This window comes from Blennius ocellaris, assembly GCF_963422515.1.
Source record: "Blennius ocellaris genome assembly, chromosome: 8".
NCBI classification, from domain to species: domain Eukaryota; kingdom Metazoa; phylum Chordata; class Actinopteri; order Blenniiformes; family Blenniidae; genus Blennius; species Blennius ocellaris.
Window position 1 is genome coordinate 16469772 of NC_137657.1, and position 20901 is coordinate 16490672.

At 38.9% G+C, this 20901-nt stretch overlaps 1 protein-coding gene across 4 annotated transcripts in view; it reads right to left on the bottom strand.

The window, feature by feature from the left end:
• Positions 1 to 334: 334 nt before the first annotated feature.
• The window catches only part of myom3 (myomesin 3), a 76184-nt gene continuing 55617 nt past the window's right edge, over positions 335 to 20901 (bottom strand). For all 4 annotated transcript variants that reach the window (XM_080501373.1, XM_080501374.1, XM_080501375.1 and 1 more), the window contains 19 exons: positions 18373 to 18499; positions 16349 to 16530; positions 16099 to 16213; positions 15297 to 15453; positions 13706 to 13812; positions 13279 to 13323; positions 12168 to 12304; positions 9711 to 9855; positions 8181 to 8240; positions 6896 to 6963; positions 5511 to 5621; positions 5094 to 5181; positions 4608 to 4646; positions 4294 to 4399; positions 2009 to 2172; positions 1516 to 1552; positions 1281 to 1303; positions 1122 to 1177; positions 335 to 1042 (listed from right to left, as the gene is read on the bottom strand). In XM_080501373.1, coding sequence (XP_080357499.1) covers positions 770 to 1042; positions 1122 to 1177; positions 1281 to 1303; positions 1516 to 1552; positions 2009 to 2172; positions 4294 to 4399; positions 4608 to 4646; positions 5094 to 5181; positions 5511 to 5621; positions 6896 to 6963; positions 8181 to 8240; positions 9711 to 9855; positions 12168 to 12304; positions 13279 to 13323; positions 13706 to 13812; positions 15297 to 15453; positions 16099 to 16213; positions 16349 to 16530; positions 18373 to 18499 — 2040 coding nt within the window. In that variant the 3' untranslated portion in view covers positions 335 to 769. The remainder of the gene's footprint in view (positions 1043 to 1121; positions 1178 to 1280; positions 1304 to 1515; positions 1553 to 2008; positions 2173 to 4293; positions 4400 to 4607; positions 4647 to 5093; positions 5182 to 5510; positions 5622 to 6895; positions 6964 to 8180; positions 8241 to 9710; positions 9856 to 12167; positions 12305 to 13278; positions 13324 to 13705; positions 13813 to 15296; positions 15454 to 16098; positions 16214 to 16348; positions 16531 to 18372; positions 18500 to 20901) is intronic.

Genomic DNA, 20901 nt, shown 5'->3' on the forward strand with positions numbered 1-20901 from the left:
ACTGAGGTTTGAGGCAGCAACATTTAAAGATGAAAATGCTAAAGTAGGTATGTTTTCTACATATTTTATGCATGCAAACTGATCTTCATGCACATCTGCAGCTTTTCCATCATGTCCCACCAGACTTCATGGTGCAGCGTAAGTTAAGGTAAGTTCAACGACACAGCGGACAATTGACTTTCAAAGTGAAAGACGTGAATACATATTGCAAAATCACAGCAATAGCAAGCTGTCCGTTTGTTGCTTTAACACACCTGAAGTTTGTTGTGTGAGTATTGTATGTAAGAAAGGCAAACTACAGACAAATGGCCAGAAATGGCTTTTATTGAGTGCACACAAGCAAGACATCAGTATGACTAAGAACTCAGAACAGTGGATTTGTGTTTTGTAACATAAAAGAACTTTGAGGAAAATTTGTTATTGTTGCTCACAATGCAAAACCTCTTACACTGCATTAAACAATACACGTGATATTTGTAAATTCCAATAAATTGTGGAAGCTGAAAGCTTCACTTTTAATATGAAGAATATAATAATTTCAGACTGGACTGGTTTTAACAATATGTATGGGTGATGGACTTTCCTTATGTAGTGCATTTTACTACTTGAGCAGCCTCAATATGTTTACATGATTCACCACATTCACACGTAACTGTGCATCAATATATAGTTTACTTACAGTAAAATTGTATTATTGATCGGTTTAATTGATTGTAAATGCTTTTGAATACTTTGCAACACTTAAAATCTAAACTATGAGCATGAAATACTAAAAACCCATCTGCACTGCATTGGCTGGAGGCTTCTCCCCGCGCTTGTAGACGCTCACGGTCACATCAGCCGTGTCAGAGCCGTACTGGTTGTGTACGAAGATGCTGTACTTTCCGGAGTCTTCCATGGTGACGTTGTTGATAGTGATGGCGCTGCACTTGGGTTCCTTGGTGATGGTGAACTGATCCTGGTTAAAGATCTCCTTGTCATTACGAAGCCAGCATGAATCGGGGTTCGGGTCGCCGTCAATGAAGCAGGTCAGACACAGAGACTGAGAGGAGAGCAGAAAGTGTCACATATCAGACTCCAGAGAAGATCAGAGTGGTCACCATTAAGCACACTGGTGATACCTTGCCCTCCATGATGGCGACGACATCAGGAAGACCCTTTATCACCCTGGCTCGCTCTGAAGCAAATAAACAAACAAACAAACAAACAAAAAAATCAACCATGAGTTCCTGCTTACTTTTTAAAATTCTTTACCACAAGCAGAAATGTCTTTCACTCACTTTTCTCAGCAATGGCCAGTTGCCTGAGGGGAGGAAAACAGATGGTCAGATCAATGTGAGACTATACGGCTTCAGACAGTGATAATCTGAGCTCAGACACTTCTCTGAGAATAGTTTTCAACAACAAATCCTGTGTAGGTCTTCTTGAAACTACTCGTTTACTTCAGGCATCTCAGTGGTTTCTGTTAGTGACACAGCATGCCATGCTAGATGCGCAATCTGATGCAGCACTTACTTTAACCTCTGGTGCTCCCGTAAGGCATCATCAAAGGCTGTCGAGGTTTAGAATAATAATGATCAAAGAGTGGAAAAAAAACTGTTTAATCATAGCCATCTTTTAGAATGAATTAACAAGTTCATGCTAATAACTACAGATACCTGTGTGTGTGTGTTTTAAAAAAAAAATGTTTTTCCTGAAGGTCATATAAAACCTTGAGGCTGTCCATACTGTTGAACAACTCCTTCCATCCCACCATCCATCCAGCCGTCTCTTCAGGGCCTAGGGTGACCAGGGCAATGACCAGGCCAACACACTATCTCTGCCCCTGGTATTACTATTATATACTCTTTTTTTGTCTTGTATGACCTTGGTTCTGGATTACTGATTTGGACTTCCCACAACTTCTTTTTTTTGTTTTTTTTGTTTAGATTTTATGATACATTATCCAGGTATAAAATGAGCCACATTAAAGACACACAAGGTACTAATGCACAATACAAATACACACCTTGTCCGGACAGGTCAAGGAACCGTTGGTGTTTCTCGCTGCCATCAAACATCTCCAGCATGTATTTGCCTTTATCGTTCTCTGTTGGGTTTGAGATGTCAATCCAGACCTGCTGCGTGCTGCTTCCAGGCTTAGCCCTGGCTTCCTTGTCAATATTCTTCTCCCTTGAGGGTGAACGAGCACAGAAATATGCATGTACTGTTACAATATTTACAACGGGAGACAGACAGATAGAGAACTTTTAGTTGTGCCAGCATCGTCAAAACTACCTTAAAACACAGTCATATTAGACACAGTATAGCAAGCTTGCAGTTACTGTCATAAGCCGTTCCAAAGGAAATTAAGTTTAAAAATTTTTACCTCGATGAGTTCAAAGAGAATATTTTTAAGTTTACATAGCACATAAATAGTTGTGTGTCCACAATTATCAGGAGTTTAGGCCAAAATTAAAAACAATGTAGTATTCACAAGATATATTTTGCAGGAACAATTCTCTTGAAGAAGAGGAATTAAAACCCTTATTATAATTTAATTGTAGGGATGTACAGAGAGTGTTCAAGGAGTTATGGTCGTTAATGAGCGCCTTATTACAATACATACTCAATAATTTTGTACCAGCTTTTAAAGTGTACGTATAACAGAAAATATACTTTGAAATGCTCTACTTCAAAGCTCCAGCAGGTGGCTCTCCTGTATCAGTGTAAAATCTGACACCTACACAGCACAAAAGCAACACCTGAAGAAATGATAAAAAAAAAAAAAAAGTGCATCTGGACAATGAAGCTGCACTGTTATGTTTAGTGTTTTCAAAGATCTTTGTATTCTGAATGTCTAAATTAATCCAACAAGACATGATGGAAATCTCAATCATCCTCGAAATAGAATAAGCATCAGTCAATTTTTAGTTGCGTATACAGGTGTAACGTCGTGGAATTGACTTGTTAATTTAGTTAATTCTGTCACTGATTATGTAGGAAAAAAGAGTCAGGTAACTTCTTACTGTCGAAAACATATACAATCCATTGGAGATGCCACTGTCTTCTATGCAGTCTCGTGTGTTTAGTTCAATTCTGAATGCTTTTTTTGTTCGTTTTCTTTGTCTGAAAATATAGTTTAAATTTACATTGACACCACTCTCGCACCAGGAAAGTACAGTCCCCTACAAGCACTGAGTGAATGTATAGTATTTAACAGATCAACCTTTGGGAGTCAAGATTTACTTCACCTGATCAAAGATGAAACTAAGTAATAGTTTTTAAGAGCCAAAGGTGATAGAATAAAAGGTTGGTGCCCTCCTTCAGTCTGTGAGGTCAAAAAGCAGCGACAAAGCCAATTATCATGGAGTAATCATGGAGTCTGAACTGAGTACTGACCTGAGCAGGTGTATTAAAGAACCACAAATATGTATTATTATCATCTATCACCAAGAGGATTTAGAAAAGCTAATATGTGCAATTGTCTTCAGTAGACTTTCTTATCTTTGCACTGGTTTTCCTGTTACACAGATGATAGATTTCAAAACATGACTGCTGGTCCATAACACTCTGGATGGTTTTCTCAGTTCTTCTGGTGTGAACCCTGCAGACTTCTCAGGTCATCTGGATCAAACCTGCTTTTTGTTCCCAGATTCAGATCCTAACATGCAGAAGTTGCTTTTAGTTTTTATGCTCCAAATATTCTGAACAATCTTTCTAAAAAAGTGCAGGATGACCCTGAGTTCTTAAAAACTAGGCTGAACACGTTTCTGCTTGCTGCTGCTTTTCAGTAAAGCAATTATTTAAATTATGCTGCATTTGTATCTTTAACTCTTATAATTTGGGGCATTAAAAAAATGCTTTAATTTTATCATTATTATTTCAATGTTTTTTTTTCTATATATTTCCTTGTATTTACCCCCCCCCCCCCCCTTCTCAATGCCCCTGCCAATTATACATGTTTGTTAAAGAAAAGCACTTGTACTTTTTCTGAATGGGGCTATAAGGCTGTTTTGCCTGTCATCAGCTGCATCCTTGTTTAAATCCTCACCCGATGTATGAAGTTGCACTTTTTATTTGACTCGTAACCAATATGACCAAAATGCAAATTTTAAAGCATTAAGGTTGAAAAACAAAACCCTTGAGGCATATGACCAAATCCAGTTGATTCAATTGCAATTGCAAAAAAACCCCAAAAGAAACTATAGATTTGCTTGTGCACAGATTTTAAGTTAAATTCGCAGACTTCCTGCCAAACAACAACTTCACATCAGTTGCCAGGTCAGAGAGATGCCCTGCATGTGAACTCACTTGAAAAACCAGCCAGTCTTCAGGAAGCTTATATAGTATTTGAGTGAGCAGTAGAGCCTGAAACCTTCGGCGGTGCTCTGAATCCTCAGCGGTCCGGCTGACAGTGCTGCAGAAAGGCAGTTTGATATATATATTTAAAAAAAAAATCTGTTTCCATTGCAAATATGTGTTGTTTTTTTGTGGGAAAGCATAAAACACATTAATATTCAGAAACTACACTCAATACAATTAATCATCTGAGCTTTTAGGTGCACACCAGATGTACAAAACAAATCAAAAGACGAAGTACATCATTGGCACTTTTAATAACTCACCACACTGTTTACTCAGCTGCTGGAGAAGCTTTTCATACTCTGTGAATAAAAGAAACTATTCATTAGAGATTCAAATGGGTTTCCACTGCTGTTGAAAGTCCATCAAAAAAAATGTATGGAACGAAAGAAAAACATCAAGCACATTAAATGCAGGGGTGTCGAACATGCAGCCTGGGGGCCAAAACAGGTTCAGTAAGGCTCATGTGATGACCTTGCAAAGAGTATTGACAGCACAGTTTTTTCCCCACTCCAATGTTGGAGTAGCCCTGTTTTAGTAAAATTGGAGTACATAACACACTGAGACTCAAAACTGAACATGATTAGGGATCAGATTTACTGGTTATCAAAATAACTTTAACTTCAGAGATCAAATTGGGCTGTATTTGGCCCATGGATTACGATGAGTTTTACACCCGTGGGATACATTTTGAGTGGAAGATTTGCATGAAGTGTATTATTGTTAACAGAGAGTAGATCACAGCTCACCATCATCCCGTAACTCCAAGGTACTGACATCTTCTCCTCTCTTATCTGACACCACCGCCTTGTATGAGCATACGTCTTTCTTTGTAATCTGAAGTAAAATACATTCTTGGATTCAATTTAATCATATCCATAACACTTAATGTAATATTCAATATTTCTGAGCCAAGGACTCAAATAGGATCTTTCATCTCCCGGCATTTTCTGAAGTTAACCTTAAAACCGCAGCGCAAGGTGAAGCTTCGAGAGCATCTCAACGTAACATTTGTCTAGAGTTAATCCCATAAACACCGACTGTCTGTCTGTCACTGCGTTTATCTCCTTCTCACTCTCAACGCTGGCTATGATTTACCAATGCCGAGTCACATTTAGCTAAGCTCTTATCCGAAAACGGGAGTGGGGCAGAATCATTTTGCGTACCTGAGGGATGGTGAGCGTGCTGACACCCGACGACTGATCATAAACAAACTGGCTCACCGCCGCACCTTCCTTAAGCCACTTGAGTGACGTGTCCTTGTTGGTGTTTGTCACCTGTGGGAAGAAATATACGCAGACACTGTGAAAACAGTACATTACTGGCCATGACTGTCTGACGACACAGGATTATTCATTGTGAAATCACAAATAGCCATTCGACTGATTATCCTGGATAGATTATATTCTATAAATACACTGATCACATATTATAATAGTTTTAAAAAGTCACAATAGTGACTTTGATAGTAATATATCAACACAGAAGAGACAGGAAAAGTTTAATCATGGAAAACAAAAGGGGCCCCTTAAAAAAAAGTAGCTGTATGGTATGCTTCGTGCACACAAGTTTCAATTTAATTATCAATCTGTCTCATTGACCCCTCGAGGGCCAGTCGGGGACCACCAGCGCAGGGCAAGTAGTCTGCAGGCTGTACAATACAAAGGTCTGCTTTACAGATTCAGCTTTACTAACATTTCTACTGGATGAAAGTGTCAAATGGATTTGAAAAAAAAGAAAAGAAAAGAAACGTCACTGATATATGCCAGGGTCAGGCTCTCATTGATGTTTTAAATATTCACCTAAGCTGTTAATATTTAGAGACTCAGAAGTGGTTGTCTGCTTTCTTCAACCTCTGAAATATCGGATTTCAGACTGAATATGATGGGAAATAATCCCCAGGAGCTGGAAGGAACCAGTTCCTCTGGCAAAGTTGCTGCTTATGAAAGGAAGTCATATCTGTTGTGGTTTGAGTTGTGTGCTCATATTGTCTGTATCAGTCTTATCTCTTCAGCTATGGACAGTTCACAATGGACACGTTTATCACTGATATGTTGATTATTTATTGATAAATTCTCTCCAAGCCAGAACACAAAGAATACATTTTTAATCACATAAAGGAAACATGACATTTATTGAAAATAGGAATTTTGTATTTTTTTTAAATCTTGTACTCGTTTGAAAATGTTTGATATTTTTAAAGAATACAACAATCCTACACAAGAGAGAGACTGAAGCACTGCCGGCACAGTTTGATAGGATTTAACTTAAAAAAAAAAAAAAAGTATTTTTGTTGTCTTTTTTTTAATGGGAAAGCATATATATATGTTTACATGCATATTTGTTCTGCTTGTATCTTATATGAACTGTGAAATCACAATAAAAGTAACATTAAATCTCGAAACATTCAGTAGAAATAGCACAGAAAACCCACAGAATCTATGGTTTTGTTAATGATATCAGAGCTGTCGTACTTTCTGATTTAATTTGAGCTTTTGTGTGCATCATTCATTGAAAAAATATGAAAAATTGACGATTGTTGAAAAAGTACCTTGCACTTGAGGATTACTTCACAATCCTTATTCACGCTCCATGACAAGAAATCCTGGAAATATGGTCCTGGGAAAAAAACCCAAATGATAATTAATGATCTGAAAGAACGAGTGATGACAGAGAAGCACATCCTTTAGGGCCATACTGAGTGAAAGGGAATCAGCTTCTTCTACATAAGTGAATAAATAAAATCTATAGGTATAAAGAAATAGTTAATATGATGAAGAAATCTGATGAATCCTTTCCAGTTTCAATCACTGGTTGACACTTTTTCATATTTTTCTTGTCTTTAAAAAAAACTGTGAAAAACTTGAATGAAACACTGTTCCCTTAAAAAGAAGGATGGCAGATGACAACGCAAACTTTCTGAAATAAACTGAAGGATGATTTTGACCAGCGAAACCGTGAGGAAACAACATCTCTCACTCTTTCGTATTGTAATACCATGGCATATAATTGACACAATGTGTTCTTTGAACTTTGAGTCTCATACGAGCTGTTTTGAGACAGACGGCTTGCACAAGTGAGCACTGGGTCATTGGCCCCTAACAAGCACGGACGCACACACACACACACACACACACACACACACACACACACACACACACACACACACACACACACACACACACACACACACACACACACACACACAAACACACACACACACACACACACACACACACACACACACACGCACACACACACACACACACACACACACACACACACACACACACACACACACACGCACACACACACGCACACAGGTTGTAGAGTTTGTCCTCATCACATTGTGGAGCTCAGATGAGGGGAACAGAGTTCGGTATCACAGAAAGTCTTTCTTTAAAGGGACTCTCAAGAGGTTTGAAAAAGACAAAAGATCTGTTGTATTGAATAAAAAATCAGTGTTTGATTTGACCTTGAGGTACAAAATCCATCCATCTTCTATGCAACTTATGCCCTGTTCAGGGTCGCGGCGTGCTGGAGCGGATCCCAGTTATGGGTGAGGGCAGGATACACCCTGGACTGATGACCATTCAATCACAGTGCAAATACACAGACACACACACTGACTTCAAGCAATTTTGAGTTAAGGTACAACCTCCCCATCTTATTATGTTGAGATATAAAAGTGTATGAAAAAGTAATAATTATACTGATGACATAAAAATGTTGTTTTACAAATAAAGTCAACAATGACTACTGTGCTGCGCTGTGACTGAAGGTCTTTACAATACATGTATGAAGCTGTTTGAAAGTTCAACTTGACGGTTTCTTACCAGATTTTCGAATATGGTCACGGCGTTTTGCGTCGGCCAACGCCAGCGTCTCACGAAACACTGGCAGGAACAGACAAAAAGATGTCCAACAAAGTATAAAATAAGCCCACACTCAACAGCCAAATCACACAACTTATCAGAAGAGAGCTGATCATAATCAGATTTCTCAAAATATTTTTGATGAAACACAAAAGTACAAAAACGAGTTGAGAACTTAGTCTGATTAATTTGCTTTTTATCATTACAATACTCTTTACTCATACAGCTAATGCGAAATCTGACTAAATATCAAATTTGGAGATAAATGAGTACTTGAGTGAGGATAAAAAAAACTTAAACAATTGAAGAATATGAAATGTATAATATATATATTAAGCAGATCTTAGATATGCAGAACTGAGAGTGCTGATATATACAGCAAAGAATTGCTCAATACAAAAGCACTGTCAATAACTCATTAAATCTCATTACTTTGCTCACTCAATATTTCCACACTTGCATGCTTTTCTTCATTTTAATTGAATGAATAGGGTGGCAGGGTGAAGTTTTCTACCTTTTCCAATCAAATTATATTTCTCTCATGAACCCTGGACCCTGCAGGCTCACGGCACACAATGATCTGTGAGTACGAATGAATGATGTTGGAAAAGTACCGGAAAGATCAGGGAGTTATTCAAAACTCAGCCGAAGAACAGAGAATCAACAGTTGTTGATACACATTTTAGTTGATGCAATTTAATTCTGTTAAAATGCAAGTAGAATAGAACAGAATTTTCTATCAAGGTCTCACAAACAATGAAAACAGCTTAGCAGAAATGACAAAGGCAAACAAAGTAAAAACTAAACAAAACAAACAATGACACATACAAATGTAATGTGATGTGTATTATGTATATGAGCCTCATATATAGTGTTTTCCTGAGGGATGTGAAAAAAAGTTTCATTGAACATTTTGCAAGTCACATGAGGGTAAAAGTCCGTACAGCCTATACTTGACCTTTCTTTTCATATTTTTATTGTCAATATGAATGCACTTTTAAATATTGATTAGATTGTTTTTGATGCACATTTGAGGTTACTCTTCATCCCCACAGTGTGTCTATATATTGCATGTCTTGATATGGTTCAGTGCACTTTGAAGTGCTCCCCTGGGACAAATAAAATAAAGGAAATTGATATTTTAAAAATAAAAAAAAAGCCTTGCCTTCACATGACCCTGTCACTTCACTCTTTCCTTCCAAACTATTTGAGATGAATACTGTCCACCACCGACTGGAAACACTCAACATGAGCTGCAGGTATGTAGATGTAAGTATCAAAACATGGGTTTCGTCAAACTCACTCAATTTCTTTCCAGCTTCCAACACATCAACTTTGAGGACAAATTGTTCACTAATAGCTGCTATGATGAGCAGAGCATCAGTAATATGAACTTCATGTGCCAGTGGTAATAATATTCTGGCTGATCAGTGTTGCATGGTTTAATGAGAGTTGTGCGGCCACATTCCAGCAGGTGCCTGAATGACTCACTTTTGTCCACAAAGACCAAAGTGAATTGGTTCTTGGCGCGGCCGTCCTTCAGCTGAGCCGTGTACGAGCCCTCGTCCTCCGGAGTGAGCTGATCAAACAGGATCTCCACCAGACCTTTGGCCCTGTCGAAGTTGATTTTACGGCGCTGCAGGAGAGCAAATGAAACATTGCGAGACAAACATTATACACCGGTCTATAACCAGACAGATCATCTGAGTTGACTGGCTGATAAGACGTACGCAGTCCACTGTATGTAAACAGACGCTCATATGGAGAGAGGATATTAGAAATCAGCATGCAAAGTGTGTGAATGGAGCGTGCACAATGTTCATGAATGGTTCCTCTTTCCACCACACACAAACAAACAGAGACACAAAGGAAAGAGCCTTTGAGCTCATTTCCAAGGCTTTTATGTTCATCAAGATAAGTGTATGCTGTGCATGCTGATGGGCCTCGGTGGTGGCGGTGATTTGTGATGTATGGCGAGCCTAAGGGCTCTAATCAGCTAAATGGCTTTTGAATTCGCAAAACCTCAGCTGTGATCATTCAGACATAATGTGTAATCAGCACTGTTGTCGATGGGAACCCTGGTATTGGGAAATAATGGGATAAATAAAAATGAAACGCACGGCATGAACGCAAGCTGCTGAATGTAAAACAGTCGCGCGCCTCATGTACAAACCCAGACACAGGAAACGTGGCCGGCAGTGTTGTGCAAACAGACACTCTACTCTTTCTCTCTGTGGACACATTGCGCCTCACGGTTGGATGATCTTGACAGCTGGGCTAAAGAAGTTTGTCCAAATTGACTTTACGCTCTTTGATGTTTGTATTGGCTTCATTCTGAGTCTTATGGTGCAAGTTATCCTTTAAAATGGCACGCGAAATCATTATTTTTCGATTTTCACTATAGTTGCCATAGCAGCACATATTTTAACAGGTTAACCAGAGTAATGAAATAACTTTGTTTCCATTGTTAACAGCTTTGGGTGTCACTAAGAAGTAAATCAGCTGTGAGGCTATTTTAAAAATGTGTGAACCGAATAGTAAGTGTAGGACTATCAATTTAAACTGGACTTAGAGCGCCACGAGAAGAAAGTGTCTTCGTTTATTGTATAAAAATGAAAAGATTGGTTTTCAAGAAACACTGTAACTTTTGGGTAGAAATGTCGTCATCATCATAAAATTAGTATCACAGTTACTCCACCTTCACCCCCTTCGATCCCCCCATTGTCCTGACTTTGCATAATCAGCTCATCTCCCGCAGCGTTCTGCTGCTTTAAACACTAGCCCCAAATTCCTGCCTTACAGGGTGTTTATTGAAAAACTAATTGCTGTTATCGGTTGATAGCGACGTGCCTTAAAAAAACCAGTGCAGTTACACACCGATGTGTCATATGGGGCTGTGACACTTTGACAGGGACAAATTTAGCCACGTTTCACACATGAAAGCAGATAAATTACTGACAAATAACATGTTTGAAATTGAAATGTTATTAATGTTCCAGCATGTACAGCCTCAAACGTGAGCTTCTATTCAAAAGAAAACACAGACGACCAGTCACATGTTAAAATGAAGGCGTTTAACTTAAATTAATTGTGGGGTATCAGTGGTGGAATAGGTTGATTCTGGGCTGTGCTTTAGAGCATGTGTACAGTTTGCAGGTTCACCTTGTGCATATGTGGGCTTTCTCCTCGGGCTTCCTACCACAGTCCACAAACACGTGTTTGAGGCTAACTGGTGGCTCAAAATGTGAACGTGTATGATTGTGTGTGCTTGTCCTCTGATGGGCTGGACAGCTCATTGTGTGATTGGTCCTTCACTTTCTCTTTTCATTCATCTTCTGAGTTAATTTTGTATAGAAAATGTCAAATAAATGTCTTGGATGACGTTCAAGCTGCATTATGGTGAAGTGGTTTGGATAATATTTCTAGTTCAGGGTCCAGTGCCCATGATTTGAAGTTGCATGAAGCGATATAGAAGATTGTAATTAATTCACAGCTGGAGAAAATATACAAATCTCCCGCAAATATTTCAAGCATTATGTTAGTAAGAATGCCTCATTTGAGTTCTTTTATAGTTTCGGGCCTTGTGTTGGAAAAAAACACGGGCTTGTCTCACCTTCAGTGTCCTTTACAGTCTGGGGGACATCACCATTCAAATTAACTGCTCACAACTCATGACGACACCGAGACCATAACTCCCACGTAGAAGGTGCTTCATTTTACAGGCACTAATTTCTCTGATGAAAACTGAAGCTGATGATGTAAATTGTTGTTCAGCCCACGCAGAGCAACCTTGAAGAGGTCCGTTGGCAAATTGTGTTACTCAACACACTTTGCTGTATGTAAGTGGGACAGAGTGGTTGTAAAATCTTCTACTCGTGGCAGGGCTCTTGACCTCTCTGAGCTGGAGGGAAACCTGCATGTGGGGGTGGGGGGGTTAGTCAGTCTTACCGGAGAGCTGGAGATCTCGTGGTCGTTAAAAATGAGCCGGAGCTCGGCGTCGTCGCTCAGGCTCTCCGTCTGAAGCCAAAGACGGACGCTGCCAGTTTCAGAAACCTCCACATGCCAGCCCGACTTCAACTCTATCACTGTCAAGGGGGAAATCAAATCACATTAGCTGACTGTCTGAATGTTTTGTAGATTTTCCAGGTTTAACGATGCTCCTTGGTAATGGATTTCTTATTCTGAAGGTTGAAAGAATGATGAATCTGTTTCCAACGCATTTAAACAGGACAAACTGCCTCAGCCTTGTTATTTTCTCAGATGACCCTACACAGTATTTATTTGAAGATTTTATTTGTAGATATTTTCAGTATTGTACATCAAACATTGACTTTGTACCACACTGTGTTATTCTCCTTTTGTCAGGTTTAGATATATTATGTAATGTAACTATAGCCAATATGTTTAATAACTTCTGCTACCAGCATGTCCATCTTCATGGTATCGTATTTCCTTCTGTGACTCTTGTGTGGAAAACCCTCTTTTGAATACTCCTGGTATCTATGATGTCACTCAGTGTTAATCTGACTTGATATTTGATTGAGTGTGCAATTTAGGATACAGGATACTATCAAAATCAGGCCCTTAATCTGCTTTAGACTCTTATTTAGTGTTGATTGATGCATTGGATGCTTGAACTTTAAAGAATAAAACCGGGTGGATGTATATAGAGTGGTTAATAGTGGTAAAAACACCTGTCTTAAAACCCCAGTTTGAGTCTGAATTGGGGGTTCTTTCTGTACAGTTTGCTTTTTCACTCTGTGCATTCTACCAGTTTCCAGTCATAAAACATGCATGTGAGGTTAACTAGTGTCCCTAAACTGATAAAAGATGGGCCCAAAAACAATACTTTCCCCCCCCCATCCAGTTACAAGTATAAAGGAGAACGATACTTTGAAAAGTATTCAAATCAAAGACAAATGACAGTAATTCCAGGTTCTTATTTTGCTGAGAGAGGGTGATATCATCCTGAAAGACCATCTTGGTTTTTTTTTGGTTTTTTTCTTTAGAAATCTGAAGTTAAAAGCAATCTTTTTGTGACATATTCAGTTGTACTCACGTGGATTTCTGATTTGCCAGCTGAGCTCTTTAAGTCGTTGGAGGTCTGCAGAAAAACAGAACGAAAAGTTAATTATACTTTCATCAGGACGCACATATTGTCTAATGGTATCAGAAAGTAGAACAATGGCCAATGTAGTGTAAACTTTAAGTGGAAAAGTTGATTGAGAACTTGTGCTTTGCTGCATGAGTGACCTTCAGGAAGCAGCCAAGAGTGCGTTAATTATTTGCTTGAGGGAAAAACTTGATAACCCTTAAAATTAAAAGCTCTGAGCTGCATTTTCTTTCTGCTGCTGTCAGCTTCTTCAATAACAGAGACAACTGAGCGGAGCTGCTTTTTTTTTTTTTTTTTTTTAAACACTGGGTTTAAAATGAGACAAGGCATTTTTGTGACATCAATCTTTCACACATTTCGGCATCCGGCTCACCTTCGGCAGTGAAATCGTAGCTGGACGACAGCTGGGGGTTGTCACTCATCTCCACAGTGTAGAGGCCCAGATCTTCCTCTGAGGGGTCTGTGAAGGTGAGGACCGACCTGATGGACAAATTAACACGCAGACAGCTGCATGTAGAGATATTTTTGTTTGCCTATTCATCCAGCAGGACACAGAGCAGGGGGTGTTGCTTTCTGCCATCAGACTTTGTGTCCCAAATATTTTTACATTTTCCAAGTAATTATTATCTAAGCTTTTTTAACAACTTGTACCTGGAGACTAAACACAACTTATATACTTTCCACTGGACAAACCGTTTTCAGCCTAACAAATAAAAATAACACAGACACAAGTTTAGTTTAAAATTGTGGACTACCTTTAAGAACCACTGATATTAATGTTTTATTCAGTATTGTAACAGTTTGGGCTGTTTAGACAGTTTTAGTTGTTTTAGCTTTTAAATGTTGTTTTTTTTTATAGCTGTTTAAGGGTTAGTGCAGTTAAGGGCAGTTGTAGTTTATTTTTGATTATCACATTACCATTGACCTGGATATTAGTGTCTATTGTCTACATCACATGCAATCCTGTTTCATATTTTCTTTGTCAAATCACTATGTAATGTGTGTACAGTTTGTCTACTCTTTTTTTAAAACACTTTTTATTCATATATTTATATTAATTTCTCTACTTTGTTTGTATTGTTGCAAAAAGGAAGCAGCAACTTTGTACACATATGTAACAAGCCAAGACAAACAAAAATCTCTCTCAACAGGAAGTGTGATATTTGGAGGAAAATGGTGGATTTTGGTGAATTTTTCTTCAAATTTACTAGCTTTCTAGAGCGAACTCTTCCCAGGGGGAAAATTCTATATACTTTAGCTTGAGCTCTTTTAATAGAAAAGGGGTTGAAGAACAAAAGCTATCAAAATCTGTTGTGAAAATTTTAGGGCGTGACCATGACCACGCCACGAAGTTTGATGTTTTGCCATGAAACGGGAAGTGCAGTGTAAATCGGCTGAATGTGGTCAGATGGGCCGCAATTTTGACACATTGCATCAGAGTCCAGCCCTGATGTCAACCATATGATGACTCTCAGTTGTAACGCCATTTGAAGGCGTGGCAATGGTAAAGAACGACATGGAACAGGCAGTACTATGTAAGTTAGACTGAACGTGATTAGATTGGCCTCAAACTTGATACGTTGCTTCAGAGTCCAGCCATAATCACAACCATAGGATGACGCTTAATCATAACGCCATTTGAGGGCGTGGCTTTGACAACTCTACATTAGTCACCTGTGCTGAAATAGTGTGCGATGTGACACGTTGAGTTCACAGACTAATGAACCATTCGTTCACACTTCAAAAAGCAAGATACAATATTGCTCGAAAGCTATTCATCTGTGCAACCAAATTACAATTAACATTAAAAAAAACACCCTACTATCCCCCCCCCCCCCCATCTGATGCAGAAACTTCAGGATAAACTGCTTTTTTATGTCACTTGATCACTGAGTAAACCTTTCCAAAATGTTGTCGCGCAATCAAAATTAATCACAAAAGTCAAGCACAAGTCAAGTACTTACTTATTATCCTTAGTTGTTTCTTGTGCTCTCTCAGCATCAATGGGGTCTGTGTAGTTTTTTCCCCAAAGGAACTCGCTCTCGTCGTTCATCTCAGTCGCCTCGTAGCCCAGAAATATGAAGCCGTCGTCGTCCACACCAATCTCAATTTCTTTGGTGCCTAATAATAATATATATCGTTTTTTTTTTAACAGTTTCACTGTGAAGTTCGTCATGCTTTGATGTTATTTTTTTTCCTTTCACTGTACATGTTATCATACTGTATATTTTATCTTAAACATTCACTATTTTGTATGAATTACTACCACAACCCAGCATATAAAACATTTTATGATTTAATAGTAAGTGGCAATAAAACACTGGCACTGAATTGATGCTCCTTGTATTTGAATGGGGCACGAACAGGTGTTTAAAAGAAAAAAAATCGTATTTTCAATCAGACCTGCATCTGGGGATAAAGCTTACACAATCTGTGCCTTTCTTCAAAAACTTTTTGTCAAAGTGTCTATGAGCAAGACAACAGATCCCCAAATTGTTCCCGAAACCTTTTGAGTGATATAAATGGGTGAATGGATGGATCATGCAACGTGTGATGATACCCATTATTTACTCACATCTTGTTTTTTAATCCCATTAAAAATTTACATTTATTTCAAATAATATTACTGAAGCACTTTATCAAATGCTGTTTTAAAAGGGTGCTTTATGAAGGAAGTTAATGAGCTTTTTTGTGTGGAATTTTGCTTACTAACTTTGGATGTATGGATAATGGTCGTATGAATGTGAGTCGATGTGGCCAACAGACCTGGCTGAGTCTGAACTGTGATGGGCACAGTGGGCAGAGAAGGACGACCGATGCCGGCCTCATTGACAGCCGCCACACGAAATCTGAAGGTCTGACCCGTCTCAAGACCCGACACCTGGAAGCACATCAAATATTTACTGCTTTCTATTATTATTCATTCTAATTATTTAAACATTTGGTTCTACAGGGGCCATAGCTCCCTGCTCAATTCAAACTCTGTAAATTGTATGTTCTGTTCAGCTCTACTGACCTTGTAGCGCGTATCGGCGATTGGTTTGTCATTCACCGTAGTCCACTCATCTGATTGGTCTCCCTGGCTGACTTCCAGGAAGTAGCCAGTGACGGGGCCTTGTCCTTCATACAGCGGCGCCTCCCACAGGAGGACCAGGGAGTCGTCTCTCACCTCCCTGCTCTCCAGGTCATAGGGGCAGCCTGAGAGAGAGGTGAGCAAAGGTCACAGCTACACTGAATAAATGAACAGTTAGAAACAGTGAGAGTGAGAAGAGGCACATCATGTGCCTGGAACCAAAAAAATACAGATACAATTTGGAACAAAGAGAGCTTGCATTAAACTGGCTGAACAACAGCGTCTTTGTGACCAAACAAAAACACAAATCATAAAGTCAAAACGACGACAACGACTTTCTCTAATCAACCCCAACTGACTTGATGACGGCACGCGGCGGTTCATTTGCTTAATGATTTTCGGCCACTTTTAAATCATTAATGGCACTGAGAAAACCCAGTTCGCCAAGATTAACGAGCTGCACTTTCCAAGTGGCACATTGGAGAGATGCAAGCTCCACGTTGAATATTAATGGCATAAAAAGCTGATTATGAGCCGGGCGAGAAATGCCAGGTTATACACTGAGCTCAACAAAAAGACTGAATGTGTGCAGCAATGTTTGTAAGAATAATGGTAATAAAGGGCTTAATGCCCTCAGAGGACAGCGATAGCTTTACAACTCCACCATGTTCATTTAAAATCCTTTAATATTATGTTTTTCAGAGAGTGGTACAGTCGTTAAAGCTGGAGGCTCCCGGATCAAACTTGCTCTCTGATGAGGCGTTTTTGAGTGGCATTTGTACTTCCTCCCTGTCTACACATGTTTCCCTTCGACAATGCAAAGACTCGCTTGTCAGGTTCATCTGTGACTCCAAACACACTTGACTGTGAATGTGTGGCTGTCTGTCATATTATAGCCCCTTGGCAACATTCGTCTGGATAAAGCAATTTACATCCTCATTTTTCACGTGAGCTTATGGAAACGTATTCGGTAGCATGCCACATGAGTTGTTCAGGATGCGTTGCACATGGGACACTTTCAAGTGGCAGAAGAAGCTGTTTGAGAGCAGTGACAATCCAAATTTCATTGTGAGTATATCTAATTTAAATGAATTTGTCCTGTGATAGTGATAATTTGATGAATGTAAATGTGGTTCCTTCCGGTTTCTATCTGGACAAAAGAAGGCTCGTCATAAACAAACAACACATAATGGATCCCACATACTAACCACTACAAGCTCGTTATTGGAGATAATATATCAGCTACTGTATTTTCACTCAGCTGCTAAACCTCTGCTCTCACTCTGCACTTTAATGAAACGATATGCAAATTACATATTTTTGGCTATTGTGCAGTGAGATTAATATATTCACTTATAATGCTGCAATGTAAAGTAAAAAACACAGTGGCTGTGAGTTATTATGGTCCTCAGGTGATGGACTTCGTCGCTCCCTTGGCAAGCAAAGGTCAATAAACAAATAACAGAAAATGAGTGCAGGTCAGTAAGGTATTGATGGAGGCTTTGACTTCCACTGCCATTATATAAATGCCTAAGTTGGAAAGTATTCTGATTAAACCTCCACTCCAGGAAAAAAAAAACCTATATTGTAGTTGTTACAAACACACAATGGACCTTTTTTATTGTTGTTGCATTTGCCTGCCTAAAAGTACCGGTAAGCACTTTTTCCACATGATTTTTAGTTGTGGACATTGAGACTTTAATTTTATTAGATGCCAAAGTCAATTAATGGATTTTATTCAACTATATGTTTAATTCAATGAAATTTTGTGTTCTATACTCAAAGCAATGTGTGTGTCTGTAATTTGTTATAGTGTACAGAGTATGTCCAAAATCATTTGAAAGCATAATCTGAATAAAAAGACAACACCTTTAAAGCAAGACAGTCTTCTAATTTGTTTGATGTGTATTTAGTTTTTTGTTGTTTTTTTTTTTTTTGAGTTTAGTTTTTTATCATAAAGAGATCACCTGGCTCTGGCATTGTCCACTTCTCACACAGGAACTCCTCGCTGGGATCGGACGGCTTCCCCACGCCGACCGCGTTGGCTGCAAACACGCGGAACTGGTAGAAAAGTCCACTTGTCAGGTTGGGGACCTACAGAAACACACCAAGCATAAAGAGTCAGAAATCCATTATATATTTAACTTCTATAACACTTCAGGGTCGCCTCTTGTGGCTGCAGCTGGTTGGGTCTTGAGAGAAGTCAGACCCACCAACTCCATGGCTGTCAATGACTAACCGGGATCTTCACCCACATCCATCCATCCTCTGCACTGCTGTTGTCTGAGTCAGTGATGCTGGGGGCCCTGGACTGATTACGGCTGAAGGATGGGACAGCATGGACAGATCGCTGTCCCCCACAGGGAGACAAACTGTCACACACACACACACTCACATTCACATCTAAGGGCAATTTAGAGTCACCACCAGCTGACCTTAACCCTGTATAGCATGAACCGTGAAATAATTGCATTAAAAAAAAATGTCACAGAGACTTTCCTTTGAAAAGTAATTTAAAATTCCAATAAATTATTTCCCACGTTGCACAATAATATAATAAACATTTGGCATCTGCTGAAATTAACTTACTCGTCAACAACGTCAAAGCAAACTGGAGAGCCACAGTGGTGGAAGAGAAACTTTTCAATTAAGTTTAACTAGGTTTATGATTCAGGACCTCTTTATTATGTTTGGTCTTAACAGTTTCTGTCTTTGTTCAGGCAAAGATGGACCCTACATTTGACATGGAAGATGTGAGCAATGACTGCTTGTCTAGTCATTGCATCCTCGCTGGGATTTTAATGCTGGAAATTCTGATTCATTCAGATTTATATGTGAAAAAAACAAAACAGCACAGTGATCATCAGATATGATCAAGGCTTTATAATGTAAAAGGCATGTTTTTGGACCACGGGAGGAAAACAGAGTACCAAGAGAACATGCATGCACATTTAGTGAGAACATGCAAACTCAATCACAGATTCTAATGGGAATCAAGGAATGTCAAATTTAAAGCTCATGAGGCCTGTTGTTGGTTGCTGCTTTCTTTCCCCTCTCTTCTTGACTTTATTGAGTATGTTTTTGGGAGGAGATCTCCAGGAGTCCCATTTTTGGGCTGTGGTTAGGCCAAAGTTTGTTCTTTTCTTTTAGGTTTAGTGAAGAAAGAAAAGGTTCGATAGTCCATTTTGTAACTTTTGGCCAGATCTCCTTCCTCCTTTTGTTTAAGTCATTTGATTATGTTTATGCCAATGTATTGAATGAACAACGCAGTGTGTTGGAGTAACTGACTTGTGTCCCTTTGTTTTGTTTTCATACGACTGGGACTCATTCAAGCTGTTTGCTTTCATTTCTGAGACCATAAACAAACCCACATCAAACTAATGTATTCATGAATAGAACAGAGGAAGAAATTGGATATTATTCTCTGCTCAATAAAAATTTGTGTTTTTGTAAATATGTGTTTTATTTCCCACTTTTGATGTGTTTCTGTTTGCTGTTTTAAAGGCTTGCAAAGCAACCAGATTTAGCTTTTTTTTTTATTTTTTTTTTAAAAAGGAAAATAGTTATTATTTCTCCAGTTCGATGGATGTTTTCCTAATATATTCACATCATTATAGGCTTGTTTTTTTTTAACTTCCCTCTCATTAAGCTTTCAAGCAGTGAGCCTTCCTTCATCAGTTTAATTGAAGGAAAGATGAGTTGTCACACCAAGCTTTCACTGTGACTCTCCTTCCGGAAGGGATTTTATAACATATTGGCTTTGTTGCTGCGGCATCTTTCTAAACCCTTGAGACACTTTCGCTTCAGGAGGAGAAGGGATTCAGTCCTATTGATCTGTGCATTGATCTTCCTATTCACAGCCATTTAGACTTTAAGGTCCTTATCGCCTCTGCGAATGGTTGTAAACCTCGGCTGCTTCTTTTGGCACTCTCTCTCTGCAACTAATCGACACAACCAGGCAGAGCTGATTTTATAGTAATAGCTATTGCTATCTCAAAACCCTTCCATCTGTAGCCCCACCCCCTCTCATTATCTCTCTCTCTCTCTAACCACATTAGAATGGCAACTCTTATCAGATCCACGCACAGTCCAACCTGAGAAGTTCAGTCTGTGAAAGGAAGTACATATTTTATCCACTAGATGGCGAAAAGGTTTCATTTTCCCATTTGTCATTGAACCTTCTACCTTTCTTCGTGCAGCATTTTGTTTTATCAGAAGGTTTGGCTGCACAGTAATATTATTTAGAATCACGGATAAAGCTGAAAAGACACTAAAAAAACAAAACCTGCACATTCATCTGGTGCTTCACTACAATGCTGCTCTTGTTTGAGTGCGTCCATGTTTGGGAATTTTATACTTCTCTGCATTTAAAATACAGATATTGTCAATCTTATAGAGCTCTGTTCATTTATTTATTCAACAAATCCATTACCTGATATTAATATCAAATTGAATGTGTTTCTGATGCGTTGGAGCTGTTTGGAGATAATTTACCT